A 27,405-nucleotide genomic window follows, 5' to 3' on the forward strand; every position below is an offset into this window, starting at 1 on the left:
CAGCTGTCAGGTCGTGATAAAAGTGGAATATTGTTCAAAGCAGCGTTAAACTCATCCCCCTGTTAAGGAAATGTTTGCCATGGTCAATGACCTCCTCCAGTCAGTGCCTTCAAGGACTACTCCATCAGAGAAGTTCTGGCACGCTGTTGGCTTCCCCATCTCTCCCCCGCACTTGGACGGGAACTTGCCACCAGTTATTGATTGACCCCTCCAACATGTGATCTTCCCACCAGTACATGATAGGAAGTACATAACTCTCTTGTGACTTATAGGGCTTTAGGCACACAAGGTGCTGTAGATCATCTATACACTTGCTTTGTGGTTGGATGACTGTAGTAGTGGTAGTATCAATGGCAAATATGATACTGATAATGCTGGGTGGTAATATTTGTTAGGCATCAAGGTATGTTCTAAGTGGGGATATGAGCTGTATATCCTCTGTTTGGTAAAGATATGAACACTCCATATCCTTTGTTTGGTGGCGATATGAGCTGTATATCTTCGGTTTGGGAACAATATGAGCTGTATATGCTATTGGGTGAGGATATGAGCTGTATATCCTCTGTTTCATAGGGATATGAGCTGTATATCTTCAGTTTGGTGGGGCTATGGAGGTAGTATCTGCATCCCAAACTGTAAGCCTGTCCAATTGATCCACTGTCCATATCTTCCATACAACCATATGTATTGTGTGGGTATTTTACAAATGGCCTGATTCTTTGCCAATGCCTCTTTTAAGACCAGAAATGTTAATGTGTTCATAAATGTCATTATTGGAGGTTGGTGTGAAGACTTAATCTGATCAGCAATTGTCATGGCCTTTTTATTGTCCTCTCCTACTCTGCCTCTGATTGAAGTAGAGGAAGCCAGTGCTGGTTTTCATCTGAAATGCTTGGAATGAAATCCTCTCTGTTGACAGAAAGTAGAGATGTTTGCAGTGTTAGAGTGGTATACAAAGTGTATACAAAGTAAAGATGTCGACATTGTAAACCTTGGTTAACAGTAAATTTAATGTGGATCGATCAGTGAATGGGTCGGAAAGTGTAAGAGTGAGTCATCTGTGGACATAGGGGTGTATATGAAATCAGCTTGCGAGAGAGTTGATATTTTAGGTGGATATATATATTTTATAACATTTTACTGTCTGTGCCATAGTGGTTTACAAACCCAAATACAGCTCTTAAATAATAACACTGTTCAGTAGCGTTTATTTAGCTCGACTGAATGAACAATTATGCATTGATAAATGTTTCATTGGTTAGTTCTTTACTTCTAAAAAAATGTTTGAAAAGAAAGAAAATGCCTACCTACCTAAAATTTTAAAGAGATGTAATCGGAAGTGCAACAGTTGTTTTTTTTGTAGTTTGCCTGATCCCATTTACTGTATTTGTAGAGTAACAAGGAGTAGAGTGCTGGGCATCAGTGGTGTCCACTGATGTCAGCAATGTATACTGGTCATAATGCAACCTAAGGTGTAAAGCAAGGAGTCCCATTCCACTTAAGTTTAGTTGTTTATTGTCAATGCCACTCTTGACCAGAGTCTTGACCAGACAAACCAATGACTGATAATGTGAGCAACAGTCTGCATCAGTGGGCAATGATGACATTCAGTGAAGCACCTAGTGCATTTTGTGATGTGTCTAATGCATGTTTTCCTGTTTTTTTGTTAGTTTAAAAATATCCTATTTACCTGTTGTCAAGCGAAATTTCTAGCAAAGGCCATTAGAATCCCCTGGCATTATTGCCTTTTGCTGAAACAGGGGAAACAGGGAATAATAATTGTCAATTATGAAAAAATAATCCTATTTAAGCAATCCATGCTTCTTGTAAGAGGCAACAAACACAATGAGGCAGTCACACTTGCTGACATTGTTGACACATGTTGTATCCTGAATGCATAGATAAGAGGTGTTGTCAGTCACCAGATTTTCTGATCCAGACTCAGTTACTTACAGACCATCATCATATGGCTGCAGTATTGCTTAGCTCAGCACTAACCAACAGACACAATTCTCTAAGCTGAATCTCATTTCAGATAGATACTGAAGTCTTACTCCAGCCCCAGACAGATGTGCTGAGAATGTTGAACATTAATTGTGTGTCTCTATTTCAGATTATCGGCATATGGAGGAGGCACAGGCATCAGAGACCACAGAGGAGGCGGACCACCACCAGCAGAGACTCATCAGAATCAATGGCCCACAGCTTACCAAGTTCTGCCATAATGAAATCAGGTGAGCTTACTAAACTGTGCAGATATCAATGTCAGTTTACAGTAGTGTAACGACCCATTCGATGACAGTATGTATAGGCACACACTATAAATTAGTTATTCCTGTCTGTGCCAAAAAAGATTTGAATCTACCAGCTGGAACCTGTTTCCCAGCATCCTTTGCTATAGATTTTAGTTTTGTTACATTATTAGGTGAGACCCATTTGATTACGAGTTTTTATGGATTATCGTCCTCAGAAAACCTCAAAGGCAGGAGGGAAAAAATAAAATAAATCACCAATCACTGTAATATTCCTTCTAAATACTCAAAGTATTTTACTTTTTTCAAATTATGAAGGGTATGTGGGGCGAAAAACACAATCTAAAAATCATTTTTCTTGTAAGTTCTTATTTTACTTTTGGCCAATAAGAACATTAGGAATTTTTTTTGAGTGAGAAGAATTAATTTGTAATTTTTGTCTTATCCTTGAAATAATATGACAAGCGGATCTGTTAAACAAGGAATAAAATTGGTGTGGCCTTAGATGAGCTCTTTAAACATTAAATGTTTTGTAACATAGTTGTCACTTGTCTTTGGTTTAGAAGTTGTAGTGTTTCTTTGTCAACAATGTCTGAGTACATTCTTCTACTTTTACCACAAGTTTAGAGCTGGACACAAATCAGTTTGGGCTAGTAATCGCTTAGACTTTATATAAAATGCTTCTCGTGCATCTGCTTGTCTCTTTTATTTGTGCATGTAACAAAAAACTGCCATTAAATTGTCATGTTTCATTGCCATTAAAAAAATAATTTTGTCTTTTCCGAGTCCCAATCATTCATTTGTCCACTGTAAGGATTAGTGTCTGTAGGAACGAGTATGACTGAATCTGCAACTCATTAACATGTGCTAAACTTTCCAAGCTGTATTTCTGAGAGAAAAAAGTAAAAATATGTTCCTCCCTCGTAATATGTTTTTAATGGACCTCCTACTGCCCTTGTTACTTTTGACAAAAAAATGTGCCTGAGAAACATTTAATTTTACATACGACTCTAAATGCTCCTTAGGAAAATATTAGTTGGCCTTGATGTCTGGTATTACTTTTGAGTAGATTATCATTGAACAACATGTTACGACAATCTAAAATTTCCAGTACTGAAACCTCTATGAGACAACTGAGGATATATTTGTCTTGTAGGGTTCATACCATTACAACAAAATTTTCAAATTTGGTATTTCCTATAGGACCAAAAGATGATCCCAGCCCAGGCGCTGTGGTTTTGTGTGCAGTCAACATAGATCAAACTTGTATTGTTTTATGAGTCACTGAACATTTTAATACTTTTAAAACTATATAAAGTTGCATGCTTAAACTTGTGTCATGTATGCAACTTGTCTGTTTGGAAAGGTGGAAAGCCATGGTTTGATCCCAGCCATCCTCTATAATCTCCAGGGTATATGTTCCAACAAATCTCCATTATACCTTGGATGCATCTATGGCTCGTCCTGATAATTTTATTACCTCCCTTGGCTGGCTCAGCATTCTCATCTTAGCCAGTCAGCTAAGTCGCTGTTACAACTGAGCATGCCAGTGTCAACAAAAGTAGCGGTCATCGCCGCTAAGGTTTATTCACAGTGTGACTCAGCTTTGGGGAGAAATCATACAGACAAACTGACACTTAAAGAAAATACATGCAAAAACTCCTACCTCAGCATCGATTGTGTTGCCAAGTCTGATCGATTAGATAATTTTAGAATCTAAAGTAGTGAGTTCTCATTTGTATGCTCAATTTCTCTGCATAGACACCTGATTGTATAAAATGTCGGTCAAGGGAGGTAATGAAATCATCAGGCCGATACGTAGATGCATCCAGGGTATAGTGGAGATTTATCAGAACATATGACAGGGCATATGTTCTGATAAAAGTAAGTAAAAGAAAGTAGAAGGGTTAACGCTTCAGATTGTCCGATGTCTGGACAAGGACAAACACACACATACTCATCAATATGCCAGGACACTGAACTTAAAAGTGGCCTAAACATTTAATCTCACTAAATATGCAATATTTCTGTTTTCAGTACGGCCAAGTACAACTTCCTGACATTTCTCCCAAAGTTCCTCTTTGAGCAGTTCCGGAAATATGCCAACATATTCTTCCTTTTCATCGCCCTTATACAGGTAAGACCAGAAGTCAGGTGGCAATGTGAGAAGTAGCTTATAAATAATATGCGAATGAAACTATTGTTTGCTGACAAAAACATGGCACATTCTCCTATGAAGAGATAACCCGTCTTTGTGTGACTGTCTACCCTCTTCACAAGTCTGCTAATCATTTTATGTTACTATTAATTTGAAAAGCAGTGAGCCCAGTGGTGAAAGCGCTGCTTGTCACACAGATATCTGGGTTTGTTTCCCAGCAAGTGGTGAAAACCCTGCTTGTCACACAGACAGGAGACAGTTTTTTATTGCGGTTTCTCCTGACCCAAACCTCTACATGGCTGCCATATTGAAGTACAGACTTCAACTAAAATCACTAACTTAAACGTTTTCTGTTTTAGCAAATCCCGAATGTCTCACCAACGGGACGCTACACAACTGCACTACCTCTCCTGCTTATTCTCATGGTGTCTGCCATCAAGGAGCTCATTGAAGATTTTGTAAGTCAAAATTTGCATTTCATTCACATAGTTCCTGTTGCATTTCAGAGATGGTTTTATCTATTCTTTTGTTTGTAAGCTTCATATTAGTGGAATTAATGATACCTAATGGGTGAACAAGCAGAGCTGCTGAGCATAAATATTTGTAATCATTGTCCAATTACTTCCTCTTACTAAAAATACAGCATGAAATTATTGGCATGGAAGTTCCCTCTGGGTTGTGTTAGCTATTTCATTCTCTATTTCATTCACTATTACACTCTATTCTTAGAAAAAATAAAGGAAAGATAATTCCCTATGTGGGTATCCGGATGAGGAGTAGCAGTTATGTCCCTTGACGAGCTCTCCCTGAAGTCCAGCATTTTGCCACTTCATATCCAATTAAATTTGTTTCATCTTACTAAACATACCACACAAAAATATTCAAATGTGGTGAAGTCAGATTTAAAGTACAGTAAAGTTCACTTATAACGTACACGCTTACAACGAATTGCTGGTTACAACGAACAAATTCAGAAGACCCAACTGCCCACAAACAAATTGACGGGTCCCTCTGTGCTATTTCACGCGTTAATTGACGTGTTTACAACGAACAGCTGAACTCAAAACAACAGAACTGAAAACAACAGTCCCTTTGAGTTCGTTATAAACAAATATTACTGTACAACCTGAAGTAAAAATTTCAATCAAAATAATTTCAACACAAATAGTGAGTGAGTTTAGTTTTATGCCACTTTTAGCAATATCCCAGCAATATCACGGCAGGGGACACCAGAAAATGGGCTTCACACATTGTACCCATGTGGGGTATCAAACCTGGGTTCGAGCGAACGCTTTAACCACTAGGCTACCCCACCGCCCCTCAACACAAATATGTTATATGAGAATATAATATAGTACATTGGTGATACATGAGAATCTTTTATTTCAGCATTCAGTATCCATGCTATATTTAAACTAGATTGTGAACTTGTCTTCCTGGGCATTCTACATGATTCGATGGTAGTATTAGTAATACATGTACTCAGAGTTGCCCCCACTAATGTATTAGCTTCAGTTGTTAATGCAACAAGTAGGTTCGCGCACAGTCAGTACAGTATAGATATTCTCTAGTTGTAACCGAGGGACTTCATTTCTGAGATTAACAGAACATATGGGAGTAAGTCCTATGAAACAGCTTGTTCTGAGATACGTAAGTTTTTAGATTTTAGTATTTTCATGTCATGAGTGTGTTGACATCACCTCTGTTTGAAGCTAATTTTGATGATCCCAATTTCAAAGTCCATTCACAAAACAAGTTGTTACGGGTATCATGTTTGCAGGAACATTTCCCATATATTTGTGTATATCTTTACTGATTGAAGATATGTATGAAAAAATGTAAAATGTTTTATCATATTTGTAACATTGAGTTTTTGAGAAAACAGAATTGCACAGATGTCGACAAAAGTTTTCAAACAAACTTCTGATAGTGATGAGAAGACTTTCTTGATCTTGTCCACTTTCTTGATCTACACTTCCTGATTCAGTTCAAAGATACTCAACTGTAGAACCCATTCCTATCACATGATTTCTTGTATGTTTGCAGAAACGACACAGAGCGGACGATGCAGTAAATAATAGAAAAATTAATGGTAAGCATTTTTCAGTTTTGTCTTTTCTTTCATATCTGCATGCTTGATTATTAAGTGAATCATATTCTTGTGAATACCCTACATGTACTATGTCACAGTTCATAATGGAGACTTGCATAGTAGCCATGCTGTGGGTTTCACCAACGTAGTAATCATCAGAGACCTGCATCACCTCAAGGATCCTCCATCCTTAAGCTGACAGGCGATAACAGCAAGAGTACTGTCGAGGCAGCATGAACCTCAACACACTTGCTCGTTTAGACATGTTTTAACATTTTCAAGTAGTCTGTCTAGCAGTTCCTGTACCACATTATTTTCCTGACTGCCAAACCCTTTCTGTAGTCTGCCTCACGGTCCCTGAACCACATTATTTTCCTGATTGCCAAACCCTCTCTGCAATGCTAAAGCACTAATTAAACCAAGTTTAGTTTTCCCCAGGTTCTGAGTCTGTGGCCTCCCTGGGTCCCTTTTACAGCGTATATAGGTTAGTTTTCTATTATAAAAATTATTTATTCAGGTATTCAGAGACAAAGCATTAGTCTAGTTTTGAAGCACACACAGCCTGTCCCTGCATTCATGTTCCCTCTCCTGGAACTGTGGTATCTATGTAAACATAAGTGATTTAATCAGTAATCATGAGTTTGGGGCATCTTTTATCAGTATTCCAGCAATATCACAGTGGGGGACACCCAAAATGGGCTTCACACGTTGTACCCACATTGAGCATGCAGCTTTGAGTGAAATCTTTAACCACTTGGCTGCATCACTGCACCTGTAAGTTTAGTATCGTGAGGTTAGGTTGTTGAATGAGTAAGCAGGGTTCAGCTTTATCTTATTTCCATCAAATCATGGTGGACGAAAAGCAATGCAAGCAGCAGTCATGGCAAAGGTGCTGCTATCACTTCATGACTGAAGACCTCAATACTTGCCTTTCCACCTCCCTATTGATTGGAAGCAACATGTGTTAACCCAATGCTGCTACGGCTAAACCTGTGACAGTGTGACGTGATTGGGCTGCCGTCTGTTAGGATTTATCATAGCCCTGTGATGAATTCTGTCCCTGTTTGATGTCAGTGAGTGACTGATAATCGCTTAATGTCAGCAATTCTGTAGCTATTTGCAGCAGTGTTCTATTTGATGTTGTCAGGGATAGGTGATGCTGAGAATCAGAATTGAGCTATAAATAGACTTTATGGAGGCAGTGGATAGCCTTGCACTTGTTGTCTTGCATTCAGATTGGACTAGGGTAACTTAATGGGTAAAGTGTTCACTCATCATGCTGAAGATACAGATTCGATTTACCAGGATCCCTTCTTTTTTGGACTCCTCAGTACTCTGGTCTGGGTTAGGAGGGAGATATGTTAAAGTTTGCATTCAGGGACAAGAACTTGGAAAGAAAAAATAAGACCTTTGACCATCAAAATTGTTAGAAATGACATGTGATTTTATAACTGTTGTTTGTAAGAAAAGGTGAAAAATATTTGTACATTTCTTAATTCTAACAAAATTACTCTATTACCTCTTTGTATCTTGCCATGTTTAAACTTACTTTTTACATCTTTGGTCAGAAGTCAGTGTTTTAGATTAAAAACCTGCACATCTTAAAAATATAAATATTGTTTCATGAATAGCAAGGAGCATATTTTGGCTCGAGTCTGATGTACAGAGTGTCACAATGAATATTGAAGTTTAACATTGAGTTTGAGTTATTTTCCTGAAATGCTCCTAGCTTTCACATTTCAGGACCCGTGAAGGTCCCGGGGTAGAATAGGCCTTCAGCAACCCATACTTGCCATAAAAGGCGACTATGCTTGTCGTAAGAGGCGACTAACGGGATCGGGTGGTCAGGCTCGCTGACTTGGTTGACACATGTCATCGGTTCCCAACTGCGCAGATCGATGCTCATGTTGTTGATCACTGGATTGTCTGGTCCAGACTTGATTATTCACAGACCGCCGCCGGAATATTGCTGAGTGCGGCATAAAACTAAACTCACTCACTCACTTCACATTTCAGTTCCATATGCAAGCTTAAAACTGTTGCCTCTCCAGAATAACAAAAGGCACTTCCAGCGCTTTGTGTCTTTGAAGTGTTGTGTCATGCTCAAAAACCAAATACTGTGTCAAATTTTATATCATTTATAAAAACAAACACCTGTTTGACAAATATTAATAAAAAACATCAAAGAGAAGCATTTGCAAGCACATATATATATATGCTACTGATATTTTTTTCATCATTCTGAACGTTCAGCGACAATTTGACCTCTTGGTAAATAGTCCTGTCTAGTGATGTTTGGAGATGGTGGCGAATATATAGGATGTGGTAGGCAGGGAACAACCAGTGCCATCAGTCATGGTATTCAGCCTTCAGGCTGCTAATTTCCTCCTCACAAACCAGAGAAAATTTGTTTTCATTACTGCCACACTCTGCCCAAACATTTTTGGAATACAAATGATGTGTTTGAATATGTAGAGCAGTTACAAACGGTTTATATCAAGTAAGTGGCCTTTGATTTGAGGAGCCTTGAGCTAAATGGGGTTGATTTGCTGAGAACTCCTCTGCGTGAGGAAGACTGAGAGTCAATTATTGGACCCTGCAAGCAAGCAGACTCTTTACTGAGCTGAACGTTTGGCTGATTGACACTTCTCATTTCGGTGAAATTGATTAGTTCTTCCAGATGCATATTTTGCTGGTCTACAATGTGGGTGTCTTGTCAGGAGACATCAAGGTATGGTGTTGACTTGGTCCAGGAGATATCTGGTGATATATCCACTTCACAATAGTTCATGGATGTGTTCCTCAGAACTGCCATGGTCCTACTACCAGAGGTTAACCTGTAGGATTCAGTTGGGACTGATTACCAGATACCAATGCTGAACATAACATGCAACCATTTGGATCAGGGCTCTGTTGTACAAAACAACCTTAGCGCTAAGACGACCATAAGTAAGGGAGTTAAGGTCATCTGGGGACTTGATTGGGTGTAGAGTTGCGAAAGGGTTCACCCAGACCTCAATTAAATTTGATTTTTGAAATCAGACTCTTGATTCATTCACTTTTGATTCGATTCTACAAACATGTAAAACATCAAATTTCATATAACTCACAGAGTCGACCTTATTAGCATGAAACCCATTGTAAACAACGTTTACTAACAACAGTTCTCATTTGATAACCAACGTCAACCAATCACACTTTTCCTTATTTCACTGCTCAAAACTACTAAATTTGGAGTCAAAATTACATTGTGGCTGTAAGGAAATATTTTAAATAGGTATTCAAATACTGAATCAAAATAGTGATAATGATTATTGAAAATTAACTTGTCTGATTCAATTTCTGATGAATCAAACCGAATCATTGCAGCCATTGATTATCTTCAGGCAGTGGTCATATAACAGGAATATTGATGTGCATAGTGTTAACCAACAAGCAGACAAACAAGTCATTACCTAACATAGGAGTGAGTAGACAAACTGTCAGTCATGTCAAATTTGATCAGCGGGTGGTAGGGTAGCCTAGTGGTTAAAGTGTTCGCTCGTCACGCCAAACACCTGAATTTGATTTTACCATGTGAAGTCCATTTCTGGTATTCTCCTGCTGTGATATTGCGGACATAATGCTAAAAATGGCGTAAACTCATACTCAAATTTGACAAAAATTACTGTCAGTGAGATTTTTTGTGTTGTAAGGTAAATGAGCAGCTGTGCTTTACACACATTATTCTGGGATGTTAAAATTTCACACCTGGCTTTAATTACTAATGGTGTCTGATACCAGTCTGAAATGTCTGAATGGTGTTGGAAGCTCAGTTAACACATAAAGGTGAAGGGAGATGAGATTTGAGGGAAATGAGATCTTTACAGTTACATATGCATTGTGCCTCGTGCTAAGTGCATGCATGTGACGTCACTTATGTCTGTCCCGACTAATGCTGCTGTTTAGTGCTAGCTCACTGATCTGCCTTGCTGTAGTAACATGGAGCCAGCCAATCCTTGCTTTAATACTGAGTGCAGGGCAGAGTAACAACAACTACCATATTTGTCTTTTGGTGTGCCACTGCAAGGAATTGAACCACCAAATTCCAGTCTCTAGCAGATGCTTTAGCCATAGTGCTGCAGTTATAGTGCTCCAATAACATAAACCTACAAGTATAGAAGTGCTATTGTCAGAGAATGATAATCATTTGTTGAAATCACTCAGTGTTCGTGTAGAGGAGCTGTTGCTGCATCATAGTTTAAGGTATATTTTTTGTGAAAAACATACATCCTACCACCATACTCTTATTCCTGATTTGGTGGGGTTATTTGTGAGTTGACAGTAGAGGGGATCTGTCAAGTGTACCTCCAATCTTGTCCTCTGTCAGTTCTGGCTAAATTTACAGTCCCAGAGGTTTTTGTTGATTTATTGTCGTTCATACTGATCCAGACCACAATCTGAATGGTATGAAGTTTCATCTCATCACACATGTCCCATAGACAGATTCCCCTGCATCTGGTAGTCTTGTCGTCTGTCAATGAACCTGTCTCTTTTTTTGTAGAATTCCTTTGTGTGCAGAATCATTGATTGAATCCCAATTGTCACATTTGTTCTGCATTGTACATAAACAGACCCATGAAGGTTGCGGGGTAGAATAGGCCTTCAGCAACCCATGCTTGCCATAAAAGGTGACTGTGCTTGTCGTAAGAGGCGACTAACGGGATCGGGTGGTCAGACTAGCTGACTTGGTTGACACGTCATCGGTTCCCAATTGCACAGATCGATGCTCATGTTGTTGATCACTGGATTGTCTGGTCCAGACTCGATTATTTACAAACCGCTGCCATATAGCTGGAATATTGCTAAGTGCGACGTAAAACTAAACTCACTCACTCACTCACTGTACATAAACAATATGTTGAAAAATCTGGTTGTATATTTAGAAGTTCACATACTCAAACATGGTTCTTGATGTTTCTATACAAACATTGATAATGTTCATCGATGTATTTATTTTCCTATTTCAGTTTTCCGCAACTCTTCCTGGCAGACAGTAAAATGGACAGAAGTTGTAGTTGGAGATATAATCAAGGTGGTCAATGGAGGCTTCTTTCCCGCCGACCTTATTCTTCTGTCATCAAGGTCGGTTGCTTACATTCCTACCATTTGCACAAAGTCTTACTGAAGCGTAGTGTCAGCTTTGTACATTTGAATATAGATAAATGATTTAGGATGAACCTGTTGAACAGCATACCTATGGTGCTAGGTTTGTGTTTGACAAAAATACACTCACTATGAAAATGCAGCTAAAAATAAGTGCCCTTTGCAGCACATTCTGACACTAGTTGTTTTTTTGTTTGTTTGTTTTTTTTGTTTGTTTTTTTCAAAGGAAGCTATATGTATCTCTAGTTTCAAACAGGCTCCTTCCATTGATGACTACTCATGTTCTTAATTCAAAATGGGAAAACTGAACAAAAGAACTTCGTTGAATTTCAGTTGATTGCTGGATGTGTGGCATTACTTCTTATGAGCTGTGCAAACCTTCCTCTTTTAAATGTTCATCCTACTGAAACAAGTAGTGGTTTTTGGAATCCCATTGAATCAGGCCAGCAACTGCCAGGGGAATGCATTTTTATATGTTTTTGATCTTTCATGATTACAAAACACATTCCTACTCTCTCAATTCTGATCTGTTGTGCAATGCCCTGATTGGTTAGATGAAAGGTTGTTCTGACCAGTAATAGAATGTCGTCTGATCTGCTTGATGATAATGATGACTCTGATTGTAATGAGACCGATGTAAGTGCAGTCATCTTGAAGTGACAACAATCTTTACTTCATCTCAACACGCCATAGTGTAGAGGTACCAGAGACAGATGTAACCAACAGAGGGAGGTTGTTGCACCATTTTGTATTATTCATCAAGAGAATTAACTTATGTTACATCACATCTGCAGCATGTTCATGTTTAATTCATAACGTTGGCTTGTCAAGCTCCTAGTCGGTATGCCCAAGCAGCTAAGTCATCACTTAATGACAATGCTGAAACATTCATGAAGCTGCTTGTGGATGTTGGGAGACTGCTGATAGAAATGTGTAAGAATATTGATCTTAGCATGGTATTTTGTCAGCTCGAAGCAGTGGGATCATTTGTCTCAGTATTCCGTTAAGTTCAAACAAATAATTTAGAAGGTTACATAGCAATGAAAATTCTTCGTTATTGCTGTTTATTTTCTTTCTTGCTATTTACCAGCATCATAAGATATTGTCTCTCTAACAGTAATTGAACAGTTGGTTGTTGTAAATTCATGTGTTTATTTCAAGACTAGTCCAATTAGAAACAAATTCAAATTTTCTGTCTAAAAAACAAAGCCTTTCCTATAAAAGTACTGAATTGCCCTGAATTCCTGTTTATTGGGAAAAAAAGTGTCATGGCATCGAAAGTCTTACTTCAACACTAAGAGACTTGAACAGCGAGATCAATTCAGGGGAGGTAACTGTGTTTGACAGTGTCTGTTATAGAAGGAATTCTGAATGTTTGATATTTGGAGGGTGGCATGGAACAGAAGAAGAATCACTTCATGATCACTAGGGTATCACAGTTTTTAATTTTACTGGCCAGACAAAAATAGTAATTTGCAACTGTAATGGTTTGATGGGTGTTTTCCTGATAGAGGAGTGGTGTCAGGTCAGGACATGTCACAATTTGTGATATATCAAACTGCACCATTCATTGGTCAATATCAGTGATTATTTTGGTGAGAATGACCAACTTTGAACTGTGAAATGAGCTATGTTCTTAACTTAATGAAGGATTGTTTGATTTTCAGTGAGCCCCAAGCCATGTGTTACATCGAGACCTCCAACCTAGATGGAGAGACAAACTTGAAGTTGAGACAGGTGAGTTGGACAATACCATGTTTGTCCTGTATGTGAATGTGACTTGCACTGTACTTCACAAAGAGAATCTGACCATAAGTATGTCCTTGTGTAAGACCAAGAAACTCCACTCGCATGTGTATAATGTGTGTCCAGTCATTGGTGCCCCTCATGTTTTTTTTGTCTCTTGTATTGAAAAAAAATATAGAAACTGTCTTAAAACAGAGATATATATTTTACTGTCTACGGAAAATCCAAGCCTACACTTAGACCCCCCATATTCAAAGAATGATATGTTGCTTTCTTTGACTGGCATTCTTACAGTTTAGGAGAAGAAGAATAGGGACAACTTTGTCAACATTATGTTGAAACATCACCTATACAGAATAAAGGAGTTGTATATCCATAAAATTGTCCTCATTCTTCAATGATAAGTAGTTCAGACTGTGCATCCGTGAAAATGGTATAGTTGATAAGTGACTGTGCGTTTCAGGGTGTTCCCAAAACAGCAAAGTTGCTGACGGGAGAGGATCTTCAGGACTTCCAGGGGACTGTGGAGTGTGAACTCCCTAACCGACATCTTTATGACTTCGTTGGAAACATCAGACCACAAAGCTCTATGTAAGATTCCAAGTGTTGAGCCAGATCTTGACTGATGAACACAGGGTGTGAAACTCTCCAAAATTTCAGCCATACCACAGGCCTTTTTAGACGTAAAACTTCCTCCTTTTATCCGGAAACATCCCTCTACAGATGACATGTCATGGAAATACATCAAGTGTTTGTTCTAATATATGCTAAGGTATTTTTCAACGGAGAAAGTTGTTAGGAAGTGATTGTTTGTTTGTTTCCAGGGCCATCCCTGTAGGACCAGACCAGCTGCTGCTTAGAGGAGCAATACTTAAGAACACAAACTGGATCTTTGGTACGTAACAAATATTGTGACCTGACTTTGCATCTCCATATGTACTCATATGGTCTAAGCTATGGCAATTTACATCTCTCAGTTGACTTTTCCTGGCTTGTCATAGCTTCGAATCCAAGATTTTCCGTTATTAAGATTATTACTGTGCTGTACTGTTGTCCACTTAGTAGCTGTGATCGGACCTTGGTCGCTGTGGAGTCCCAAGCGACCTGTAAGTTGTTTATCCTAAGACTGAAATTCTGTTCAATGCAGGACCAATCCCATGACCAGACCAATGATTGATGCTGCAAGCAGGATTCGGAGTATGATGACATGCAACCAATCATCATTCCTGTCCATTAGTTTGCTTCCTACTAGTTGGCTGGAAACAACGGGCTGCTTTCATGAAACAAACTTTACTTACATTCACCTTAACCCCCATTCTTGAACATTGGACTAAGGATGCCTTAGTGACTTACAATCACCTCTGGCTTTGCGAAAGGCGTCCCTTTTCTAACGTTAAGTCCCCACAAAGGGACCACATGGATGACAATGAAGCAATGTTTGGGGTCTGTAGCCAAGATCAGGCATATGCTACATACGAGAGAGAGTGATAAAATATTGTTGGGCAAATTCCATCCAGTGCATTGGCCTGTTATCCTGGTTGTTACATTTGTCACGTTATGTAAGATCCTGACCAGTACGTCTCTCCTCCTCCATGTTTCAGGTGTTGTGGTGTACACTGGTGCCCAGACTAAACTTATGCTCAACTCCACATCAGCACCACTCAAGAGGTCCAATGTTGAGAAAATGACCAACACACAGGTGAGTTGTATGATATTTTGACCTCTGTTGACTTCTTCATCTAGGTAACATTTTCAGTCTAGATCTGTACGTGCAGTGTATTGAATTACTACACAGTTTCAGAAATCTTATACAGTCGTTCCTCACCATAACGCGGGTCTTGGGGTCCACTGATGACCCCCTGCATTATCAGACATCCGCGTTATAGTACCTATTACATAATGTGGAACAAAGACCAAATAAAATCATATTTTCCAAGAACATAACAAAACTGCTATATTTCGTGTATTGTGCCTACTCAAAACTATATCGTATCGTTGAAGGTGACAATAAACAAACATAATCATATATATGTACGGGAATCTTGCAATCAAAAATCACTAGACATAAAAATTTAATTGTTGTTCCTGTAATGCTACCTGTTGTTCAACTAAGCTGGAAATAGCGGTCAGCTGTGTACAGAATTTTTGGTTCAATGTGCCAGTGTGCCAACGATGTGATAATATTACATCAAATAATTTCTATTCCATTATCAGGATATTTTATATATTAAGCAGTTATTGTAACAGATATATTATATATCGCTATCGGATTAGTATATAATGCATATTTTCTGCAAACATATTTAGCATAACAATGAACACAGGCTGTTACCTGTCTGGTTAGGAGACATTTTGACAAGTCACAGCTGACTTCCCGTGGTACATGCAACTTTGCTTCTGAAAAACATAATGTTAGCCATTTTATTGTTAAAAAAATGACTTCAATGAGTCAATAACACAGGTCTCTGAGTCCATGGATTACAAGGCTGTAATCTGAGCATGATTGCTAAGAATAAGGTGAAATTGGTGCTATCGTGGTAGGCACGAAAAACGGACCCTCACGAATGTGGTAAGCAGAAGTTGTACGCCTATGGAAGGAGGTAATACCGTGATGTCTCTGTTGTTTCTGTCAACAGTTTTAATGAATAACAATGGGATTGAATTTAATGGAAAAAAAAAGTATTTTCTGACACCATACGTTCTCAGATGACTCTGTTTACCCACGCTATAGGGCGGTGTGTTGCATCAGAGCAAACATTGTAAGTACTTGACTGATGGTATGTCTTGTCGTATATCAGTTAGATCTACTACGATATTTTGCTATTGGTATAGTTATTTTTGAGGAAACCCTTCATGTTTAAGCATCTGAAAAAAACGGATATGTACGATAAACACTGTCAGTTGCCATCCGCACTGAATTTCCGCATTGAGTTTATGTTATTTCCTGACCGTACCAGCGGATTTGTTGATTAGCTACTTTCAATTTTGTAGAGGGGTGTGATCACCGTTCTACTTGTTTCTATGGGAGCAACAGATTACCCCACGGTTTAACCTAATCTGCAGTATCTCTAAGCGCTTTATTGCCAGGGATGACTGTATGTCTACATGAATATTAGGCATAAAATCTGGCTAATAGGATACATGATTTTGATATGATTTTAATTAAATCACATGCCAGCTGATTCAGTCCAGGCCTGGTGCCTGATACCTGATGATCAGTGTCAAATCTGGTGACTAATGAGAAATATCTGGAATATTTCACCAGAACATTAACTGATGTACTGTTCTAGGAAGCATTTTAACTTTGCCAGGATGTTAAAATCGAATTGTTATGGCATCCATTCTACATGTTTTTTACTTGATGCTGTGATGAAAAAGTGACAGACCTAGGATCAAAATGTTTCTTGTTTCAGATCTTGTTACTGTTTGTGATTCTGGTGGTGCTATCTCTAATCAGCACAGTTGCTAACACAGTGTGGTCAAACAAGCACCAAACCACAGACTGGTACCTGGCCTACCATGGTGAGTTAACACTGACTTATCCTACCACAGTGAGTTAATACTGACTTGCACTTATCCTACCACAGTGAGTTAACACACATTTATACCTATTCTACCATAGAGAGCTAACTGACTTATACTTATAATCCCATGGTGTGTTAACACTGACTTATGAGTTGCAGTAAAGTCTGTCAGACAATTAGTTTCAATGGTAATGAACAAGAAAATACTATAATTATCACCATGCTAGATGGTTGCACACTGTCCTTGGAAGCTCCCAGAACGGTCTGGTCCACATAGTTCTGCTAGCAATTGTTGGAAGTGGGGAGATGGTCTTATGACCGTGAATACAATGACTGTTACTTGACAAGTTTGATGAAGATTTAGAACAATCAGTGCATCATCCTTGACACTGAAATGCAACAAGAAGCTTGTACACATTCTGTCCAGTGCACACCTCCATACTGACTGGACTCTGATCTATTGCAGAAATGCCTCCCACCAACTTCGGCTACAACCTGTTGACGTTTATCATCCTGTACAACAACTTGATCCCCATCAGTTTACAGGTCACTCTGGAGGTTGTCAAGTTTATCCAGGCCATCTTCATCAACTGGGTAGGTGTTTAATAGGTCATCTTCATCAACTGGGTTGGTCCTCGTCTCTATGGGGAAGGGGTAGGTCATCTTCATCAACTGAGTATTTCTTGTCCGTACAGGGAAGGGATAGGTCATCTTCATCAACTGGGTAGTCCTTGTCAGTACAGGGAAGGGATAGGTCATCTTCATCAACTGGGTAGTCCTTGTCAGTACAGGGAAGGGATAGGTCATCTTCATCAACTGGGTAGTCCTTGTCACTACAGGGAAATAATAGGTCATCTTCATCAACTGGGTAGTCCTTGTCACTACAGGGAACTGATAGGTCATCTTCTTCGACTGGATAGGTCCTTTATAGGTTGTCTTCATCGGCTTGATAGGTCCTAGTCACTACAGGAAGGGGTTGATCATCTTGATCAACTGGGTAGGTCCATGTCACTACAGGGAGGGGGTAGATCATCTTCATCAAATGGATAGGTCCTTGTCGCTATAGGGAGTGAATAGGTCATCTTCATCAACTGGGTAGGTCCATGTCACTACAGGGAGGGGGTAGATCATCTTCATCAACTGGATAGGTCCTTGTCGCTATAGGGAGGGAATAGGTCATTTTGATCAACTGGGTAGGTCCGTGTCACTACAGGGAGGGGGTAGATCATCTTCATCAAATGGATAGGTCCTTGTCGCTATAGGGAGTGAATAGGTCATCTTCATCAACTGGGTAGGTCCATGTCACTACAGGGAGGGGGTAGATCATCTTCATCAACTGTATAGGTCCATGTTGCTAGGGCAACTCCATTATAGGATGAAGGGAGTTCATCTTCATCAACTGGATAAGTCCATTCAATTACCGACATCTTCTGTTACTGTTCATCTTCAGCTCGGTAGGTCTGTGTTGTTACAGGTGCCCTTGTTTAAGACTAGAATCAATTCCTTTAAACATTATGTTGGCATGGACTTATTCCAGGACCTAGACATGTACTATGCTGAGACAGACACCCCAGCCATGGCCCGAACGTCCAACCTTAACGAGGAGCTGGGACAGGTGAGGACATTTTACACAGATAGATAATTGCCTGTATAATGCAGTATACACTTAGGTAAGACCATGCATGCAGTACATGTTGAAAGAAAATTTCCAAACTATTCTAAACAGCAAAAGAAACAGAAATCTGTTGTAGTTCTGTCGGTCAAGTTTTTTGTAGAAGACATAAACATGAACTCTTACTTATATTAGATTTCATTCTTTCAAAAACTTGCATTTCTTTTGCTGTTTAGTATTCATTCTTGGTAAGAATAACCCAGGTGTTGTGTCCTGATGACTCAAAGTATCACTCATGATATCAACCACTGAGTTGTCTGGTATTTTATTTCTCATGTGATACTTTGTCATTCAGTTGTTTAAACAGTGCTCAGAAACAGCAATCACAACAAGATTCTTTCAGGTTATCTAGTTGTACGCTTTGGAAGACAAACAAATGTGCCACCTTACTTCTCTTCCTGAGTATATATCTAAGGAGCGTACTTTACTGTATGTTTACTTTGTTTGCAGTCCACCAGTTTGAAAAACAAAACTTGAACTTAAGTAATATGTTTAGCTTCTTTGAGTGACATGTTTACAAGTTGGTGAATCAGATAGGGACCATCATATTGATGAACAACTTCTTTATTCAGATGATGCAGTGTTTCAATACAGATCCTTGTATCGCTGTCAAGCGAGTATATGCTTGCTTGAGGCTCTGAACAAGGCTCTGTATCGAAACATCACATTGTCCAAATAAAGAAGTTGTTCATCTGTCATCTTTAGCTTGTCAAGTCATTATCATGTCACACAAAATGTCTCTACTACAGGTGAAGTACATCTTCTCAGACAAAACTGGCACGCTTACTAAGAATGTCATGGAATTCCGGAAGTGTAGCATAGCTGGCATCGCTTACGGGTGAGTTGGAGGACAGTGCCACATAACCTTTAAGGTTGTAACATTATATTATCTGTAATTTAGGGGCTTTAGGGTTACTTTTACCTATGCTGGCCAAAGTTGGCATGACAATAGTAGAGGTACTATGTGACCTGTCTGTGTGTTATCTTGTATGGTGCCATGGTTCCTGACCACTGACAGACTACCATGTCTGGAATGGTGCTTACTGCTCTGTGTTTTATCAACCTAAAAGTGTACTGTTTCGGTTTTCATTTTAACTACTAGACCTCTATCAGCATCTGAGAGTATGTCTGTTTGTCCTACAGGAACAACGATGAAAGCATCCACAAGTTTGACGATGAATCTCTAATGGAGAATCTCAGATCCAACCATGTAAGTATTTCCAATAATATTCATCATTCAGACTGGTCTATCAAGTGATAGCTTCTGAAAGATTTCAAAACTCTTCTAAGACCACTTTGACATCATCGGGTAACTAGTAAATGTTCTCAGTGAACATATTTTTGCTCTGCTCAAGCAGAAGTAGCTACAAACTCAAAGGCCCTAACTAATTCTTGGACTGTCAGAAATAGAACAAGACTGTTTCCTTGCATTTATAGCTACAGTTTATGTAGTTAATATATGAATGTGGGAAATATCTGATAACTAAGTTTGGCATCACGACAGTTTCAGACTTTACTAATCCTCTGGACTAGTATTAGAACACATGAACTCCTGAGACTATTGTTGTTGTCCCCTGCAGGTGACTTCATCAACAATTCAGGAGTTCCTGACGCTCCTGGCAGTGTGCCATACCGTGGTGCCTGAACGCCAGCTGGACCTGAACGAAATTACCTACCAGGCATCATCTCCAGGTATGTGATGGCAGAGTGAGGGCAACAACTTTATCTACAACTTTTGTTATCAGAGAACCTTTTACAGAAAATGAAATTGCTAGTCAGATCTATTCCTGCCTGGGCAAATTCATAGTGAAACTATTCATCCCAACACCAAGTCTGCCCTCAACATTTGCAAAGTTTGACCATATTTCTATATTTATTGCACAGTGTAGACAGAGAATATTTAGCTTGTAGTGATGTTAAAGAACATAATCAAAACATAGCTAAAAGTGTATGTGCGTCTAAATGCAATCGCTGAACCTCATATTTGATAAATGTCGTGCAGAGGAGCTTTTTATTAGTGCCAACAAGACTGGAATGCGTAATATTTTGCTGCTAGGATGAAGATTTTAGAAGCTTCTACTAATAGAGAGCTGTGCTATACAGATCTGGTCTTACAAGTCATTAGCATTTGATGTAGCTCCACCTAGTGGCATAAAACAAACATATTAGCAGACGGGGACTCAGTGTTCAATGCTGTGCTTGCAGATGAAGCTGCTTTGGTAAAGGCTGCACGAAAATTTGGATTTGTCTTCACAACGAGGACTCCCCAGACTGTATCTATAGAGGTGGTAAGTCTCTGGCTCTGTCAACACAGGATCATATCGTGTTCTTGTATATGTACTTGGAGATTATGATGTCCTAACGTTATGCTTTCTTAATTTAATGTAGGTTTCATTACATATGTAATCTGGGTTTTAGATGTAATTCAAGTAGTTCCCTAGGTAGTGCATTTACAAGCAGTGTTTTTCCTAGTGATTTTTGATGATGAGAAAACATTGTAGTTAATGTCTTACTGAATGTTCAGGCTTCACGTGAAAGGAGATTGAAATCTGTGCTATAATAAATAATTCTCCTACGTAACCACATCACATGCCAGATACTTGTTTCAGTGTACTTTATTATCTTATGAAAGGAAAATCACTTAGCTTATTTGATGGAATCACTCTAGCTTACAGGTCATCCGAACAATCATTTCTGAAAGTTGGGCCCAGCGATAGTTAATATACGCAGTCTTGATGAGTTTGTTTTAAGTACATACCAGGTACTGTGAAGGGAAAATGCATCCTGTCTGATATTTTTTTTTAAATACAGATGAAATTGAACATTTTCAAGGTGGTCTTATATGAAGTCTATTTTTTTATACCTGTCAAAGTGTGGTCTCATCGTTCTCTCTCCTGGTGATTAATGACTTCAGAAGACCTCCTCTCAGATAATCAAGACATCGAAAGGAACAATCATCTCCGATATGGCATGACTTATGGACTTTATTTTTTTCTCTTTCAGTTCGGTAAAGTGGAAACCTATGAAATACTCAATGTTTTAGAATTTACAAGGTGAGTCTGACTTTTGTGAATTGATGAACAATTCAACCTAACAGTGGTTGTGCTGGAAGATGTTTCTGGGGTGTATTCTCCTGAACTGTATGAATTTGTCAATGGCAACTGTAAAAGTGTGATTGTAAATGGTAGATAACATATAGAGTGGCGTTAAACAAACAAAACAATTATCTTGAATGTGATCTCCAACCCAGTCTTGTTTTAACTCACCTCATCACCTTCATCTTAGTCAGATGGTTTATTCCATTGCTGTCTGTTTTATCCCGCTTTGCATCAGCCCTACCATGTTGATTTGTTGCAGTGAGAGGAAGCGAATGTCCGTGGTTGTGAAGCGTCCTGATGGCCGGATTCAACTCTACTGTAAGGGGGCGGTAAGTGTAGGGCATGTCCCATAGGTTGTAGTTTTTACCAAAGTAAAGTGTTCTTATTTGCTTGTTGATTTAATTTGGTATCAAACCCAAAGTTTTATTCCGAAGAGTGTCCATGTGGACCTCTATGTACTTCTGGATTATTTCAAGCTGATAATAAAAACAGCTGGTATCTAGTGATATTTCAGCTCTATGATCTATATTTCATTTTGTACAACATTATTGGGATCCAGACTGATTGGCTGTTTGGCTGTCTAGTGGATCATTAAGGTGATTGGTATGGTCCAGTCATGATTTCTGTTGAATAACCAACTAGCACCAGTACTCATTCTTTGTTGCAGGACACTGTGATCTACGACCGACTCGATGAGACTCAGCTGTACAGGGACATAACTCTGCAACACTTGGAAGAGTTTGCATCTATAGGTAGTTGTTAGGGATATGCTTTCATGCATCTAACATCTAGTTGTATCTCTCGTTTTATCTGGTGAGGTAGATTCATGAATATTATGTCTGCTGTCAGTTCTCATGTCAGAGGGGCTTTATCTACAAATGCAATATTGAAGCTTATTCTTATGATCTGACCTGTGAAGACTGTGCATGCCATAAGATGTGACCTACGGGATTGGGTGGTCAGGCTCACTGACACGGTTGACTCATGTCATGGGTTCCAAATTGTACAGATCAATGCTCATGCTGTTCATTACTGGCTTGTCTGGTCCAGACTTGATTATTTATAACCAATACCGTTTAGCTAGATTATTGCTGAGTTCAGCGTAAAACTAAACTCACTTACTCACTCTAATGATCTTATCAGTTAAAGCTTCTTGGTAATGCCATCTATAATTCATTTTGGAACAGAACTCTATGTCTTTTTAAAAGAAGATGAGACCGATGAAGGTACAGGGTAGAATAGGCCTTTAGCAACTCATGCTTGCCATAAAAGGCGACCATTCTTGTCGGAAAAGGCGACTAACTGAATCGGGTGGTCAGACGTGCTGACTTGGTTGACAGAATTCATCGGTTGCTCATTGCGCAGATCATTGCTTATGTTGTTGATCATTGGATTGTCTGGTCCAGACTCGATTATTTACAGACTGCCGCCATATAGCTGGAATATTGCTGAAAGTGGTGTAAAACTAAACTCACCCACTAAAAGGAGATGACTTTGTGAATTTGGTAGTTTGCTGACACCTTCTCCAAACAGATTGTTGTGGCTGTTGCAGGTTTGAGGACTCTCTGTATAGCTACTGCAGACATTTCAGAGGACTTTTACGAGGAATGGAAGCACACTTTCTACAAAGCTAGCACATCCATACAGAACCGGGAGAAGAAGTTGGAGGAGGCAGCAGAGCTGATTGAGAGGGTACACCGCTTCTCTGACTTTCTCTGAGTCAAGTCTACTCATCTAATTTCCTACAGTTTGATGTTCACAGTTGTTTCCCTTAGGCCTGTCAGTATCCTATGATTTGAATCCTAATTTCTATGTGTTAATGATTGCTTTAAATGTAATTCATCTGAGGCTTCATAATTCTACTCATTGTACAGAGTTATATCCCTTATTTGTACCAGGAACTTGATAGTGGATCTGAATACAGGTGTGCTTCAGTTTCGCTTTAGGTTTCCCAGCATTATGTCTGTGCTTGTGCTTCTGACGTCCAAGCTGGTAAATGTCACTTATTAATCCTTCCTCTTTCTGCCTGAGTGAGGAGAGCTCTCCAATAGAGTAGCCATGCATGTCCATGTTGATGTCTCTGATGTCAAGAGACAAGGGGAGATTACTGTGATTTTATGCTGTGATTAATGTGCCCCATTCATATTGCAGAACCTGAAGCTTCTGGGTGCCACAGCTATTGAAGATAAACTACAAGATGTAAGTTGCTCCTTCTTTTACATATATTTGATCATTTTGATGATGATGATGATGATGATGATGATGATGATGGTGGTGATGATGATGATGATGATGATGATGATGATGATGATGATGATGGTGGTGGTGGTGGTGGTGGTGGTGATGATGATGATGATGATGATGATGATGATGATGATGATGAGCTAATTGAGATTGTACATTGTTACTGGAAACTGGTCATCTATTTCTTCTACTTCTGCTCCTAATTCTTCTTCTCCATGTGGCAGAGATATTGCTGATGTAGTGTTACATTTTACCTCACTTCCTCCTATTTCATCTTTTTATATTTTTTGGTCCATTTTCTTCTCTGAAGCTCTGTTTTCTTCTCTTTTCATTCTCTTTCTTCTCTTTCCCCGTACCATCTTTTTCTTGTTCTCATTCTTCTCCTCATTGTGCCTCTCATTGCTATTTTCCTCGCACTTCATGTTCTTCCTCTCCTTCTTCCCGTCGTATCATTCTTCTCTATATAGGGACACTGGAGTATAATCATCATGCCGAAGACCTCATGAATGCTATGTGTGAAGCACATTTCTGGTGTCTGCCATTGTGATATTGCTGGAATAGTGCTAAAAGAGGCATAAAACCCTGCACACTGATTCACTTCTCCTCATTTGTATTCTAATTGGCTGTAGTAGCATTCAATATTTCATTGTGTTTGGCAGTTGTAATTGACTTTTTTATAGGGTGTTCCGGAAACTATAGACACGCTGAGCAAGGCAGACATCAAAATCTGGGTGCTGACAGGAGACAAGCAAGAGACAGCCATTAATATTGGTATGGACTGTCAAAGAGCTGCATGGATTCCTTGTAAAAACCTTCTGAAAACTTGCCACATATCCCTTCTCAGCAGTGTAATAATGAATAGCAGATCCAGTTTGTATCAACTTGTGTTTGAGTTCGAAAGATGGATGTTCGAATCTCCTGAATCCCCTACTTGGATCCACTTGTGTACTTGTATTTGTATTTGTTGCCTGTGTTTGTTTTCTTGTATGTATTTATTTTATTGTGTGTATTGTAATTGTTTCATTGTATGTATTTGTTTCTATGGTCCGTGTTTTCTAGTGTGTATTTGTTGTGTAGTTTGTATTGGTTTTAGTGTGTATTTATTCTGTGTATATGTTTTGTGGCGTGTATTTGTTTTGTTGTGTATTTGTTTTATGAAGTGTATTTGTTTTGTTGTATATAAGTTTTGACTGTGTTTCAGGTTACTCTTGTAAGCTGCTGACACAAAGCCTGGAGCTAATGATCATCAATGAACATAGCCTAGATGTAAGTCATCTACCCAGAGACATCTCTTCATGCAGGATGGTTCCACAAACTTGTGGCAGCCAGAGTTGCAGTTTGTGCTTTATGTGCTGTTGTCACTCTTGAAATTATACTCTGAATAATTCATAAAGTCCATGGATATAATGTAAAGTTACTCTTAAAGAAAAGCTAAATCTTTTACCCACTGCTTGATTTCAGTATGGTTTTCATAAGTGCTTCAATTTGTGAACTTTCTAAGCATGTGGGCTACATTTAATAACTAATATGGTATATGTAATGCGTATATGAATGTCACATGATTGACAACTATGTATACTGACTTCATTCCTCTTCTAGAGTACTAGAGATGTGCTGATCAAGCGGAAGCAAGACTTTGGAGATGCCCTCGGCAAGGAGAATGATGTAGCTCTCATTATAGATGGCCAGGTAAGTACATACAAGGACAAATGTTGTTAAAAATCCACTTCTGTTGATCACAAGGAACAAACTGAATACATAAGGGGATAGAGTCTGATGCACAGAATAGCCCTACAGCCCTACTACATATACACCTTATATTCTAGAAGTCACCATACTCTGTTAAAAGAAGTTTAAGCAAATCAAGCTCAGACATAGTCATTTGACGTAATTTTTCGTATTGCACTGTGCTTTCTGTATCACATTGTCAAGACATGTAGCTGATAGATCAAGCTACTTCCATCATGTACATGACTGGTTAAGATGTCAAATAATGTATTATTGTGTTTATTATTAATATTTTGGTTTCAGACATTAAAATATGCACTCACTTGCGACTGTCGGCACGACTTCCTTGAAATTGCTAAATCTTGCAAAGCTGTCATCTGTTGTCGGTGAGTAACATCGACTCAAAGAATATTCCTTGTGTTTGTCATCTAAATATTGGTGTGAGGGGGTGGCCTAGTGATTAAAGCTTTCACTTGTCCCGCCAACAAACCAGGTTTGAATTCCTGCAGGTTTACCTTGTGTGAGGAAGCAAGTCCTGGCTGACAATGATGTTTGTTGTTCCAGGGTGTCGCCACTTCAGAAGGCTGAGTTGGTGGAGTTGGTGAAGTCATCACAGAAGGCCATTACCCTCGCCATCGGGGACGGTGCTAACGATGTCGGGATGATTCAGGTACAGTTCCAGTTGATGTGATGCTAGTTGAGTCAGGAAACATTTTCCAAAGGGAACAGTATCATTCATCAGAATCATCCATACCAAAGACATGGATGATGTTTCTAAAGGTGACAAGAGCCACAAAAGGGCCACTTGATTTCTGTGTGATCTTACACTGGAACATATTTACATTTATTAGTTGTACATATAGATATATCAGGTAGATAATGGACTGACTGCCTCTGTAGTGGATAGAGTACATTGTTCATCATTTCTTGGGCATCACATATCCAGAAGGATGTCATGGTAGCCTAGTAGTTAAAGCATTTGCTCATCATGACGAAGATGAACATACACATACTTGAACATACACACACATGAACACACACATGCATACATGTACACACATTACTTCAAGTTTATTTTGCAGCTGATATGAACATACCAAGCTTAACTAACTGGTTCATTGGGAGACATTTTGAAATATGACACTTTCCTTGTGTGAATTGTATCTCTATTATGTGTTGACATGTTCTGGTACAGTCTGTGATACATGTCACAGTAAGGGTAAAACTGAGTTTACATTCCCTTGTTCCAGGCTGCCCATGTTGGCGTGGGCATCAGCGGGATGGAGGGACTCCAAGCTGCCTGTGCGTCAGACTACGCCATTGCACAGGTAGGTCCAGTTTGTGTGAGCTTGCGGGTTTTACCAAGAATTGATGGACATAAATTTATTTTGTGAAACCTCTGGCTCTCAGTTCCAAGTGAATTCCCATGTTCCAGATACTCAATAACACCAGGAAATTGGCCAACACATGATGTTTATCTCCTAATAGCATCACCCTGACACATCAGGATTTGGCTGACATCCAGTTCAAAGTGGAGTATAACCAGATTCAGTGTCCCACTCACTCACTCACTCACTCACTATTATGTATTCCAGTTCCGGTTCCTGCAGAAGCTGTTGCTGGTCCACGGATCATGGAGCTACAGTCGTCTGTGTAAACTCATCCTGTACTCCTTCTACAAGAATATCTGTCTCTATGTCATCGAGGTAACACACACACTGGATGCAACCTTTTTCATGTTGATAG

General features: G+C 39.1%; 1 protein-coding gene across 1 annotated transcript in view; it reads left to right on the forward strand.

Moving 5' to 3' along the window:
* LOC137273907 (probable phospholipid-transporting ATPase IA) overlaps positions 1-27,405 on the forward strand; it is a 104,263-nt gene that overhangs the window by 49,717 nt on the left and 27,141 nt on the right. The window contains exons 2-29 of the mRNA XM_067806808.1: positions 2,114-2,234; positions 4,290-4,389; positions 4,770-4,868; positions 6,457-6,502; positions 11,512-11,626; positions 13,315-13,384; positions 13,857-13,984; positions 14,218-14,288; positions 14,995-15,092; positions 16,807-16,915; positions 17,384-17,511; positions 18,455-18,532; positions 19,339-19,427; positions 19,733-19,799; positions 20,170-20,281; positions 20,795-20,877; positions 21,593-21,642; positions 21,947-22,016; positions 22,355-22,439; positions 23,240-23,379; positions 23,839-23,886; positions 24,612-24,702; positions 25,133-25,197; positions 25,531-25,620; positions 25,963-26,045; positions 26,224-26,329; positions 26,910-26,987; positions 27,255-27,365. Coding sequence (XP_067662909.1) covers positions 2,114-2,234; positions 4,290-4,389; positions 4,770-4,868; positions 6,457-6,502; positions 11,512-11,626; positions 13,315-13,384; positions 13,857-13,984; positions 14,218-14,288; positions 14,995-15,092; positions 16,807-16,915; positions 17,384-17,511; positions 18,455-18,532; positions 19,339-19,427; positions 19,733-19,799; positions 20,170-20,281; positions 20,795-20,877; positions 21,593-21,642; positions 21,947-22,016; positions 22,355-22,439; positions 23,240-23,379; positions 23,839-23,886; positions 24,612-24,702; positions 25,133-25,197; positions 25,531-25,620; positions 25,963-26,045; positions 26,224-26,329; positions 26,910-26,987; positions 27,255-27,365 — 2,531 coding nt within the window. The remainder of the gene's footprint in view (positions 1-2,113; positions 2,235-4,289; positions 4,390-4,769; positions 4,869-6,456; positions 6,503-11,511; positions 11,627-13,314; positions 13,385-13,856; positions 13,985-14,217; positions 14,289-14,994; positions 15,093-16,806; positions 16,916-17,383; positions 17,512-18,454; positions 18,533-19,338; positions 19,428-19,732; positions 19,800-20,169; positions 20,282-20,794; positions 20,878-21,592; positions 21,643-21,946; positions 22,017-22,354; positions 22,440-23,239; positions 23,380-23,838; positions 23,887-24,611; positions 24,703-25,132; positions 25,198-25,530; positions 25,621-25,962; positions 26,046-26,223; positions 26,330-26,909; positions 26,988-27,254; positions 27,366-27,405) is intronic.

This window comes from Haliotis asinina, chromosome 2 (assembly GCF_037392515.1).
Source record: "Haliotis asinina isolate JCU_RB_2024 chromosome 2, JCU_Hal_asi_v2, whole genome shotgun sequence".
Classification (NCBI taxonomy): Eukaryota; Metazoa; Mollusca; class Gastropoda; order Lepetellida; family Haliotidae; genus Haliotis; species Haliotis asinina.